Source organism: Alligator sinensis, unplaced genomic scaffold, assembly GCF_000455745.1.
Source record: "Alligator sinensis unplaced genomic scaffold, ASM45574v1 scaffold1404_1, whole genome shotgun sequence".
NCBI lineage: Eukaryota > Metazoa > Chordata > Crocodylia > Alligatoridae > Alligator > Alligator sinensis.
The window spans coordinates 165,967-178,788 of NW_005843008.1; the positions used below are offsets into that span (position 1 = coordinate 165,967).

Here is a 12,822-nt window from a genome sequence, read left to right on the forward strand (position 1 = left end):
GGTACTGGCGTTCCATGTCCCTCCTCTGCATGGACTATAAGGTGGTGGTGAAGGCCATCTCACTGCGCCTGCGGTCCATGCTGGCGGACGTGATCCATCCCGACCAGACGTACATGGTGCAAGGTCGTTCTATTTCCGACAACCTGTACCTGGTGTGGGACCTCCTGGAGCTGGCGCATCAGGAGGGCCCATCGTTCGGCCTCCTCCCTCTGGATCATGAGAAGGCGTTCGACAGGATGGACCATGGGTCTCTCACAGGTACGCTGCAGGTATAATGGACTGTAGTATTGGTAAAAACAGGCAGGGAGAAACACAGGGATAAACTGACAATTTGGGTTCGGATAGGTGGGAAGATGATGTAAGCCATCATGCACACAGGTTGTGCCCAGAACGTAGTTAGGGCAGACCTGGCTCTGAGGGATTGAGCTCCGAGAGCCGATACAGTGAAGATGATTTGTATGCATGGGCAACCATCAGTGCATCCATGAAAGAGGTATCGGATGGAAGTATTAGGCATCGTGAGAGAAATACCTGTCGGGCTAGCCAAGGATCTACCATATCCAATGATATTAGGTTGAGATTGGACATTAATTTACCATGTGCTGGATACAGTGAAAGCACAAGAGGAAAAATGTATGGGTCTAGTAGGAGAAGAGTTGGAAGCTCCAGCCAGGCTAGAAGGATTCGATCTAGAGGTCTGCAAGCAGCGCTCACTTCAGGGAAGCCCAACAGCAAGAAGATCTGCTCCAAGCCATTATTCAGTTGGAATTGGCCAGACAAGATGAACAGGTAATAAGCCCTGAGCAGTGTTGTGTATTGCCCAGATACAAAGTAAGGAAAGGTCTATTGTATAGAATTACAAAAAATTGGGCCAACCTGATGGAGTAGAGATACCACAACTTCTAATTCCCCAGGTGTATAGAAACTCCTTATTGAAATTGTGTCCTCCCAAAGGGTTCATATGGGCCATAGAGAAGAACAAAAAAATGGAGGCTGCAAATTTCAACATATCAAGTTATCCCTACATCTCCGTAATTGTGATTGTCCCCCACCTGTTCTTTCCAGTACCAACAGTTCTGCATGTGTCGCGCTGATTTTACTGCAAGATCCAACTGAACACATTCCCCACTGATGTCATGTGTGGATCAAGCCCATTTCAGAGAGAGCATCCTGGAGATCCTTCTGCAGACCTGCTTGGTCTAGATGCTGTAAATGATGGGGATGAGCACAGGTTTGGGACAGTTGTCATGAGGGACCTATTGACACAAGCCAAAACCTACCTCCCTGTATTGCCAGGCTGAGGACTGACTAGCATCCAGAGACAGAATACCTCAATGTGACTGGTCCAAAAAAGCAGAGTTGTTTCCTGTGGGTCAGGAAGGAAGTTCACAGAGCTGCAGATCACCAATTTCACAGGGTTTGGATGCGGTAAGTGGTACAACTTTGCTTGAACCTGGGCTCTGGAATGCAAGAAGGAAAAAGATGAAGATCAGGCGGCAACTGGCAGTTTATAGAGGAAAATGATATCTGGTGAGTTTTGTAGAGCTTAGGTTTTTACATGGCATGTTGTGCACAGGTCTCCTGTTTATACAAAAGGAGAGAACAAATATTTGCATTACTCGTTCATGTGCAGGATAGCGTTGTGCCTGCTGCCAGCCTTAGGAAATCATTATCTGTCTGGAGCTTGTTCCTTTTATTTGAAAAAAGGTGTGATGGGAGGGGTGCCATTTCTCATTTACATTGTCCCTTGATCCTGGCTGGTTTGGAGCATGAAAATAAATTGGATCTAAGTTTATCATTGCAGATGATATATTAAAGATGATTAAGACGTTAAACCTGCAGAGATCCAATAATTAACTAACTAACTCGTAAACCTGTCCCTGCCAAACCACTCCCCTAAAGGCTCCAAAACTGGTCAGGAGGACATGTGCTGCTTCACGCTGACAGTGAGAAATGTCCGTGTGCGCTCTGCTGGAGTGCCTCGGTGCCAGGTTCCCTGGGTAAGGTATTCATAATGCAGCTCTGTGACCTCCATTGGGAGCCCAGAGTCACTGGGGACTTCCCAATGACACCACTTCTGCAAGCAAAGAAGAACATGTTGTTCTGGTCTTATTTATTTCACTGCATATCAATGCAGGTTGCTCAGATTAGAACCTGATTGCATCCGAACAAGCTTTGTGCTTCATTGCAATGCCGGACTCACACTCGCTGGACTCAGCAGCCTCTCTCCATAGCGGGGAAGTGGTTATCATGGAGTGTGCAGTTATCAGCTCCCCTATGAGGTCCATTGCAAGAAAGTATGCATCTAGGAGTAAAATGGCATCAAGTTCTCAGGCCCAGTTTTGTTGCGTATGTCTGTGAATTATCTTTGCACAAGAAGTAGGCTTGAGTTAATGAAATGACTCATGACATCCCTATTTTTATTGCCCCAGACTTAAAAAGGGGATGCCTCAGGAAGGTTACTGTGATGCCCAAAAGCTTGCCTAATGCCTAGGACTTTGCCAGCCATACAGATAGTCTAATAAAATATATCACCCACAAGAAATCATGCCTCTCCCAGACTGAAGTCGCCCAGTTCTTTCTGGATGCCCTAGTCTCCCTCTGTAGTGTCTGTGCCTCTCAGTTTAATGTCATGAGCTATTTCATTAGTACAAAACTACTTTGTGCCAACACTGTTCACAAACTTATTCATTGCAATTGAACCCATGCCATTTGGTTAGTACCTTCTTTCTATGTTAGGAAAGAAAGAAGGTAAGTGCAATGTGGGCATTGTCTGACATATGTATCAGTCAAGACAGCGGGGAGAAGACTAATGTATGTCTTAGGTATACAATTCCTATAAGGAAACTTAACTCGGGGGTCAGTTTTACTTTGTTTTTGGCCTTTGCAGAAAGTATGCATAGTGCTGATCCCACAGGATTAGTTAGACAAGCGGGTTTTTAATGCAAGACGCACTTAATTTCTGCAATTCAACACGAGTCGGTAGAGGCAGAAAGCAGAGCCAGGTTCAAGACGGGACTCGACAAATCCATGGGGGACAGCTCTATTAATAACTGCTGAACAGGCTGGTTGGAGAGGTTTCCTCTGGTATTTCTAAACCAATAAAGGTAGATGCCAGGGTGAGTAAGGAAGAGTGGGTAGCTCACATTAGTTCAGTGCTCTCCCACTAACACACCCCCTTCTACCAGTGTCAGAGCCTGAATACTGGGCTGGGTGGACCACTGGCCTGACCTTGTCTAGCACTGCGTATGTTCATATATTCTCATGAAAAGTTCTATGGATGTAAGATTAGACAGCCCCCTTCTGTCTCTAAAATCTGTGTCTAAATTTTAAGAAATCTGTGTATTTTGTGCAAAGGCCCTGGTTGGCCTAGGTAAGTCCATGTAGGCCCTTACACCATTTTCATAGCACAAGAGCCTACATTGCAGTTATACACTATAGCTACTGCTGTGGCAATGTCCTTGTTCACAGGCTGACAGATTTGTAAAGCAAGGGGTCAGGACGTGTTTACTTTACCCTATGGCATGTGAGTGGTTTCATATCTACCGATATTCAATATGGGAGGCTTAGCTGAGGTCGGTGCAAGTTACTACGGTCTGCAAAAGACAGCTGCAGTGCCCTGCCAGAAATGCCCACGTGGGTATGAGTCGTCTTGTAAGGATGCACGTGTGTTTGCACAGATCTGGGATAAATGGGGCCACTTGTTTCCAGTTGCCCAAGTGTGATAGCTGACCCATGGGGCATTGAACCATTAACCTCTCAGAGCAAGAAACAAGAATGACTACCACTTGCACAAATGAATTAATCACCGCTAAGCACATCCACCACAGCTCATAGCCTTGGGGAGCTCAGTAGTACACCCTGCATCTTACACGCAGGTGGGACAAGTGAAGTTCCCAAAAGAGGTCTCAGCTTCTTCCACCGCAATGATCCCTACCATCTATATGAGATACCTACAGCAAAGCAAGTGCCAAAGGCCCAGATGCTAAACCAGCTTTGCCTTAATAAAGACTGCCATCAGAGAAGTGGCTTGACACAGCATCTCAGGGTATATTTTCTTCCCTCTCCAGCAGTGCAGATTCTCACCCCATGCTTTTACATATTTCCATCAAACAAATACAAATCTTCTGTTCTCTGAAATCATGTTTCATCTGGATCCACACTTTGAAAGACTGCCTTGAGGGATATAGCAACACGGGCACAAAATCCCCTCAGCTGTGATGCCCTGGTGTTGGCTTCCCAGGAAAACTAGTGATATATCTCATGGTGATACTTTAAAGCAGCCATCCAGGGAAAGCAGAATTGTTCCCTGTTGGTTGGTGGGGACATGACATCTCTCAAAAGTTGGAAAGCACTCATTTGACAGGGTATGGATATTATAACCCAAGCCAAGTTTGCTTGAAAATAGGCTCCAACTTGCAAGCAAAGCTTTGCTTAAGATCAGTCTGTGTTTTTAATGCATAAAGGATTGCAAATGAAGGAAATACATAGGCAATTCCATGTTAATGAAATAAACAGTAAACAAAGGCGGAGCTTGAGATGGGAGGAGCAATGGGCGGAATAAGAGGAGGAATGAAGGTGGAGTGAATGTTGATCAGCATGAACCAAGGTGTATAATATAAAAATATTGTTCAAGGCTGCTCCCCATGTTCACGGGCTGTGAGTCTGAGAGGGAGCGTGCCCGAAGCTGTCTCCATTCTAAATAAAGCTGTTGTGAGCAATGTGTGCAAGTAGTGTTTGCTCCCTACTTGCTCTGGCTAATGAGTAGCAGGATTCATGAGAGATTGGATCGTCTCCCGAGTTGCTGGGCACTGCATGGAGTCGGGGTCTGAAAAAAGGAACCTGAGAACTGGTGAATTGCATGAAGTTTAGACTTTTATACAGAACATTTTGCCTAGGCCTAGCGCTCGTACTATGGAGAAGACAAATATTCTACATCAGTTGCTCATATGCATGATAGCGTTGCACTGTCTACCTGCATCTCTGCATACAGAGATGCTCCAAGGACAAGCTCCAGTGCCTGCTGCTATCAATGCACTCACCAGAAGCTGTGGGAATAGCGAAGAGGAATGATCACTCGGTAGCTCAAGAGTGGGAAGTGTCCATGCATGCCTTCGCTGGAGCATCTCTGTGCCAAGTGCCCTGTGGTAGGGTATTTATAATTCAGCTCTGTGAACCCCACTGGGATCCCAGAGTCACTTGGGAATATCCACTGATGCAGCCTCCAAAGGAAAGTGAACAAAATCACTGCTCTTCTGATATCGTGTACCTGGGTGGATTTGCACCCACGTCTTCTCTCCGAGATGCCGACAGAAAAGGAGGCATCCTTTAGGCTCATGTTCAGCTCTGAGACCTGCCTTTTGAGATGACTAGTGCTGGCTCACTTTTCCTAGTGAAAGTAGTGAATAGCAAGGTCACTGAGTGACAACATGCAAAGGAAAACATGCACAGGCTGAGGGAAAGGTCCATTTTTCTTGATCCTGGAAAAGACCCTGCAATTCAGAGCAATGGAGGCAGGGTACACAGAAAGGGACAGAGCCCGCGGTAAAAGGCTTCCTGTGCACTCAATATAGCAAGGTAAAGGGCACAATCGTGATGAGAGATCCCCATCTTTGGGATACAGCTCAAACTACAGCTGCAGTCAATTGAAGGGCATGGATAAAATAGCTCAACAGGAACTTGAAAAAACAAAAAACAAACAAAAAAAACAAACCACATTTCTTGAAGAAATGTGCAGTGACCTGATTTTGCAAGCCGTGTGCTGGTATCCCCTGCTAACTACGGACTGAAAAACATCAGGGCAAGGGTTGCTTGTATACAAACAGTAATAACACTCGGACCTTCCAGCTGAATTGTCTTACTGAAATCAGGGGACCTCAGGGTTTGTGTTGTTCTAAATAAAGGGGGCTGGGGGAATGAAGTCACGGCAGCTCTTCTCTGGAGGAGGCAGCTGCATTTTCCAGATGGCCCCAAGGTCTTGATCCAGGTCAGATGGGAAGGCTAAGGTGCCAATCCTGGGTTTCTGCACTGGTTCCAGGAATGCATGCATGCAGTCTGACATTTCTATAGTGCTCATACCCAAGGGGACCCAACCAACCTACTCATCACAACGGTGGGGAAGTCTTGGCCAGAGATGCTGGGGTAATCCTTCCCTTCTTTGCCAATAGGGCCCTGGGTCTTGCAACTCTTGCAGAAGACAGACAACTTTTGGGGCACTTGTCCTTGCTTCCATTTCTCTTTCCCACCCAGGTGAAGCCCCTTGGCTTTGCAGGCCAGAAAAAATGGTTCTGCGGCCAGGTACAACCCACAGGCCGCAGTTTGCCAAAACTTGTTGTAGAGCAGAAATCTCCATCCTGAACAGAGCATTAATAATTCCTTGAATTTTTATGAGAGCTATAAAAGGTCTAAGTGGGCCTTTGGCACTCAAACCTCTTGCCAACAGATGTAGAGTGATTACTTTGTAAGGCAAGTTAGCAACACAATGAACTGCAAGCAATTTTATTTTTGGTTTAATCTTCCTTCTTCCCTTTCCTGAAGTCCAAGAATATTGTGTCCACTGTCTTTACCTCATCTACCACACTAGCTACCCCTGACAAGTCAGGAATACGTTGCTTTAGCATGGTCCATGTTGGCTCTGACTATATCATTCCATCTGCCAAATATTTACAAGTTGACTGCTTTATGATTTCTTCTAGTAGCTTCCCAGGTGTCGCAGTTAGGTTGACTGCTCCAATTCCTTGGGTCCTCCTTTTTCCCCCTTTTTAAAGGCAGATACTCTGTTAGTCATCTCCAGGTCTCACTTGTCTTGCATGACTTCACAAATATGAATGCCAGTGGCACCAAATACCTGAGAAATAAGATTATTTTGAGTGATCTGATTGGACCAACTTAAAGACATCACCAAAACTCCTCCTTTTTGATTTTGAGATACCCAGTACATTTAATTTCTTCTGAACCAGTCTTCTGTGGGCTCTTCTTGCCTTTTCAATGTGATAGTATAGAGAGCAATACTATGTCTGCTAGGAAACGTCGGCCTTCCTGCACTCCTGTATCCATCCTTCTCCAAGTCCAGAAATGCTAGCTACCAGTACCAGAACCAGGAATGGGGCCACAGTTGTGCCATCCCACCCACCTTTAGCAGTTTTGTGCATGCACAGTGAGGTCTGAGCTCACCAGCTGTTCAATGCAGGGTCTGAATGTATCCCTGCTGCTGTTCACCCTTTCCCTCTTCTGCCCTCCCCAGTGGATTCAGTGGCAGGGGAAATGAGACAAAGAGGTGGCAAAGGCACACCCCCCCTAGGCTCTGGGGCTGTATGAAAGCAGGGGTTGTGGCCAGATGCCTTACAAGTGAAGAGCAGCCAAAGGGTGTATGACCACACCGCCGCACCCCCTCTAGATCCACCCCATCGTCCCTTTCTCCGACTTGACTCCAAATTCCCTTTAGCAGGTTCTGCCTTTGCATGTCACCTGGCTGTAGCAGAGGGACTGAGACTGCTGTGCACCAGATGACAAGTATCTTTGTGTGCGTGCACCCCTCCCAACTTCCATGGAGGTGGTACTGAGAAGGCCCTAACCCTGCAAATAGGACTTCCCCTTTTTGTTCGAAGATGGGTTCTCTGTAATAAGGCACATCTGTCTTTTCAGGCAAGAAAATCAGTTCTTTATTGGAAAGCTGAGCCCAAGAGCTCGTCAAGGCAGCGCTAGGACAGAGACATTCCTCATAAAAAGAGCAGAGAACGTACTTGCACCACATGGGAAAGAAAAAAGTGGAGGCAACTTCTGGGACACTGCATTCAGCTCCTCCGAGTATCCCAGTGGGGCACTTCATTTTTACAACAATTCTTTGTTCTTTTTGCTATTTATGTGGTAATTGCTTGAACACATCTTTAAGGGGTCAGGAAATCACATGGATGGAAGAGTAGGGTCTGCAAAGATCACCGACACTTTTTTTTGGAAACTTATGACTTGGTGTTGTATTTGGTGTTCCAGGCATAGCTCATGCAACTTTTCCTAACTAGCAACCGCTTATGTCATTGGTCAAGATGTTTATAATTTTGGGATTAATTGACCTAGTGACTCCTGCAATAAAACATTTACACTATACCTTTAACAAATGAAAAGCCATTTGCACAATAGCTCTGCTCTGGGGAAATAAAAATAACCTTGTTTACACAGAATGAATTCACACATGCTACGGTATACAACAGGCAGATGCCACTGAGTTGTGGAAGTTAGTGTCAGTCGCACTCTAGCCTTGGATGTACACTCCTAACATGGTGCAGTATTACAGTACTGTAATACAGTATTACACTCCTAACATGGTGCGGGGAGGGAGAGAGAAGTAAGCACATGGTCCTACAGGAAGCATTCATGGCCTTTCACACTTGAGGACACTGATCACAGAATCATGGTCCAACGCCTGGTCCAGATTGACCACTAATTCCCTGGATCCTCCTATTTCACCGTCTTAAATGCGGCCCGGTGTTTGTCTTTGGACAGTCATCCAGAACATCACTCAATCTCCAAAAGTTCTCAAAGAGAAGAGCCATAAGCTCTCAAATGACCCCAGGTATTTCCTCCAGTACTCTAGGATGCATCTCATCAGGCCCTGCCAACTTGAAAACACCCACACTCCCTTAAGTCATCTCCAACTCTTCTTCCACTACTCGCTCTCTTCCAGTATCCTTGCTGCCAAATGTGCTTCTCATTTGACCAAAGATTGAAGTAAAACAAGTGTTAAATACTTCAGTCTTCTACATCATCTATCACTAGGATTGCCTTGTGTCTCCAGTAAAGGAGCTAGTAAACAACATTTTATGCTGCACTCATTTGTGTTTGGCACACAGGTAATCAGACCTAAGTATAGTAGTCACAATGCCATTATTTTATTGAGAACCATGAAAACAGAATTTATACAGTCCTTGCAACCCTGCACAAAAAATCCAGTTCAATCAAAGGCTGCTCAAACGCAATGCCTTTGCATCATAATAAGGTGACATATTCCACATTTGGTGGAGATGGACAGGACAGGTGCAGTTCCCTGCTTAGGTGTATGGTTTACTAGTGAGGCCATCTCAAGGTGGTGGGAACAATAGGTGGGGATGAGTACGTGCACTCGGTGAGCATGCTGCTCGTTGGCTGTCACATCCAGATCAAGCCCTCTTCAAACCGAGCATCCTGGAGATCCCTCTGCGGATCTGCTTAGTCCTGATGCTGTAAATGATGGGGTTGAGTACAGGGGGGACAGAGAGGTAGATATTGGCCATAAGGATGTGGACAAGGGGGGAAGCGTGTTTGCCAAACCTGTGCATCATAGACAAACTGATCATGGGGACGTAGTATATCAGGACAGCAGAGAAGTGAGACACGCAGGTGTTCAGGGCCTTGTGACTCTCTTCCATGGAGGCAATGCTCAGTACCGTCTTAAGGATCATGACATAAGACAGGACAATACAAAATGAGTCCAGCCCAAATGTGGAGATTACCACAAACAAGCCATAAAAACTGTTGATTCTGGTATCTGCACATGGCAGCTGGATCAAATCGGGATGCAGGCAGTATGAGTGAGCCAGCACGTTGGCTTTGCAGAATGGGAGCCTTTTCAGGAGAAAGGGGAATGGTGCCATTAGTAAAACACTCCGCATGGTGATGACTAGTCCAAGGAGGCCTATCCGTGGGCCTGTCAGGATCAAGTTGTACTGCAGGGGGTTGTAGATGGCCACAAAGCGGTCAAAGGCCATGGCCAGAAGCACCCCAGAGTCCATGATGGAAAAGCAGTGGATGAAGAATATCTGGGCAAGACAGGCATCAATCTTGATCTCCCTCAAATCAAACAGCAACACGCTCAGCACGGTTGGGACTGTAGACAGGGAGATGCCCAGCTCCGAGATGGCCAGCATGGAAAGGAAGAGGTACATGGGCTCACGGAGGCTGTGCTCCCTCTCGATGACAATGAGAATAACAATATTACCAATTATGGCCAGGAAATACAGGAAGCAGAAGGGGATGGAGATCCAGGCATGCCAAGTTTCCAACCCAGGGATGCCTGTCAGGAACAATGTAGAAGGTTGCAAGATGCTGTTATTGGATGTCCCCATGACACAATGTGCTTGTCCCAGCTAGTGTCAACTGGCACATTCCTTATGGATGAAATAGAAACAACGTCAATAGATCTACTACGTCTCCCCAGCTGCATTTTTGTGCAACACCATGAACCAAGTACAATTATCCTGTGAATTAAAGAGTCCACCATTGCTCACATGCATTTGTTCATCTCTGCATAACAGTGTGGATGAGAGGAAGTACCTATGGATGGATAGGAGGGGTGGGCAGGCTGGGGACTCTTGCCCGCTCCCTGAGGGACACCCCCAGGAGGCACTGCTCACACCCCAGGCATTCACCCACAAGCCACAGTCTCCACATGACCCGACCAGGACCTGGATGGCAGCCTCAATGGTGAGCAGTGCTGCCTGGACCATGGACAGCTGGTGCCTCCTGGCTCTGGGGGGCGGGGGGCACCAGCAGCTGATCACAGAGAAATGCAACCGGCACTTCTTGTGGGCACCGGCCAGTGCCCCCCACCCGGCGAGGGCCAGTTTCAGAGGGGGCACATGGCCCCCCTACACACCGCCTATGGCCTGGATAGACACCTCATAGGTGCAAGCAGAGGAAGAACTGGCAGTAGCAGTGGCTCTGGCATTTGAACATCCACCAGCCATCTCGCGGGGTATCTTAAATCTGCCACCTCTCTCTTCCTGCCCCTCCAAGCAGACCTTCCCTAGCAAACTCCTCCATAAACTGGCCTGTCTAATTTTTCTTGGTCCCAAAAGGTCTCCTTCTTCCTGGTAGCTTGCTTCCTCTCATCAAGCTTATGTGAAGGAAGGTGGGAGAGAGGAGTTTCCAGGAAACCTTCCTAGATAGCTCCCCACTCACTCTGGACTCTAGTTAAACAAGGGGCTTAAGTTAATGCTGCTGAGTTTTAGCTACTTGCATGCAGGTCATGTCCTGCTCTGAGGCATGGAGCCAATAAGCAAAAATATAGACTGTTCTGGATAGACCATCAAAAGGTGACAGTCAGGATGCGAACAACACTGAGGAAACCCAGTACAAACAAGGTAAAACTTGCTACTATCAGACCTCAAGGTCTGTTCTCATAAAGCCAGCATAAAACGCTGCCGCTTCAGAGTCCGTATTCTACCCTCCCAGGTGGTGCAGATTCTGACCTAGTGTTGTTAAATTCGTTTCAAACAAACCCAGAATTGCAGCCTGCTACAACAACCTCACGGTTTGTCATTAAGATCCCGACTTTGAAAAAGTATCAAGGGGTGTATAGCACAGGTACACAACCTGCGGACTGGCTTTGTCATGAGTATATTACTGTTGATGTACAAAATGCCTCATCTCCCCAATCCAAAAAGCACAGTTAGATGTCAGCCGGAGAGCTGAATATCTCCAAGCTGGAAAGCATAGACTCCTTGGGGTTTGTATATTAGAAACTGAGCCATGATTGCTCTGGGTGGCAAACACGTTTCATTAAAATCAGGCAGCATGTTTGCTTTGTGAAGGAACTTGAAGTCTGGTACATTGTGTGCAATTTAGGCTTTTCTGCAGAAAAAAAAATGTGCACAGGTCTCTTGCTCTCATGAAGGAGATAAGTATCTTGCAGCAATTAGTCATAGGCAAGACAGTATTCTGCAAGCTGCCTTCATTAGGTACTATGATCTATCCTGATTATCTTTCAATACTAGTAAAGAAAAAAAAAGGCGGCAATTTCTTGGTTATAATGTCCATTGTTCCTGGCTGGTTTTGAGAATAAATAAGATGGATCTGACATGGCATTACAATCCTCTATGATCAATTAAGCTCGTAAACCTGCAGAGACAGCGTGAAAAAAGTCTCACGTGCCTGTTCACAGAAAGTGAGGGTTGGAAGGGACCTCAGGAGGTCACATCTAGACTAGCCCCAACTACATCATCCCAGCCAAGGCTTTGTCTAGCCAGGTCTTAAACACCTCCAAGGATGGGGAGTCCACAGCCTCTCTTGGTAAAGCACTGAAACAGCTTAAATTGCATGCAATTAACCCGATTTCAGGTTCCTTTACAAAGAAAACCTGTCATCGGTGCACTCACCAGAAATGGTCCAGAGGAATGATCATACTGCATTTCAAGAGCGAAAAGTGTCTGTACATGCCTGCTACAGCATCTCACTGCCAGATCCCTTTGATGGAGTATTTACAATGCAGCTCTATAAACTCCATTGGGATCCTAGAGCCACTGGGGAATATCTACTGATGCCACCTCTAAATGAAAGACAACAAATTTTCTGTAATTCAGACTTTATTTGTATTAATGGAATTGGACCCAGCTGACTTCTAGGTTGGCGGATCTCCTCCGGCGGGCTTTAAACTAGGCTCGTTGGGGGGAGGGGAAGATGAGGGCAGGGGAAGCTGTGCACCACCAAACCATGTGGCACCCACAAGGACAGCCCAGCCTGAAGAAAGAGAGCATTGGGAACCTGAAAGCCATGGGGAGGCCAGCACTATGGCACAGGTAAGAAATGAGAAGGTAAGAAATAAGGGGCCCCTTGGGACTCGGAGCTGGGGGGCAGCAAAGGCACCAGTCACAGGGCTCAAGTGCCTGTACGCTAATGCTAGGAGCATGGGGAACAAGCAGGATGAACTAGTGCTCCTGCTTGCACTAAACACCTATGACTTAGTGGGGCTAACGGAAACCTGGTGGGATTCATCCCACGACTGGGCAGTACATATTGAGGGTTATAGATTGTACAGAAAGGACAGGGTGGGGAAGAAAGGGGGAGGGGTTG

General features: G+C 46.6%; 1 protein-coding gene across 1 annotated transcript; it reads right to left on the reverse strand.

Annotated features, from left to right (window-relative positions):
- Positions 1-9,152: 9,152 nt before the first annotated feature.
- Positions 9,153-10,097, reverse strand: LOC102370110 (olfactory receptor 51G2-like). Its single transcript, XM_006036710.1, has one exon. The coding sequence runs from the start codon at positions 10,095-10,097 to the stop codon at positions 9,153-9,155; it is 945 nt and encodes a 314-aa protein (XP_006036772.1).
- Between the last annotated feature and the right edge of the window lie 2,725 nt (positions 10,098-12,822).

Coding starts and splice junctions, on each gene's coding strand:
- LOC102370110 (XM_006036710.1), bottom strand. CDS start 10,097: ATGGGGACATCCAATAACAGCATCTTGCAACCTTCTACATTGTTCCTG.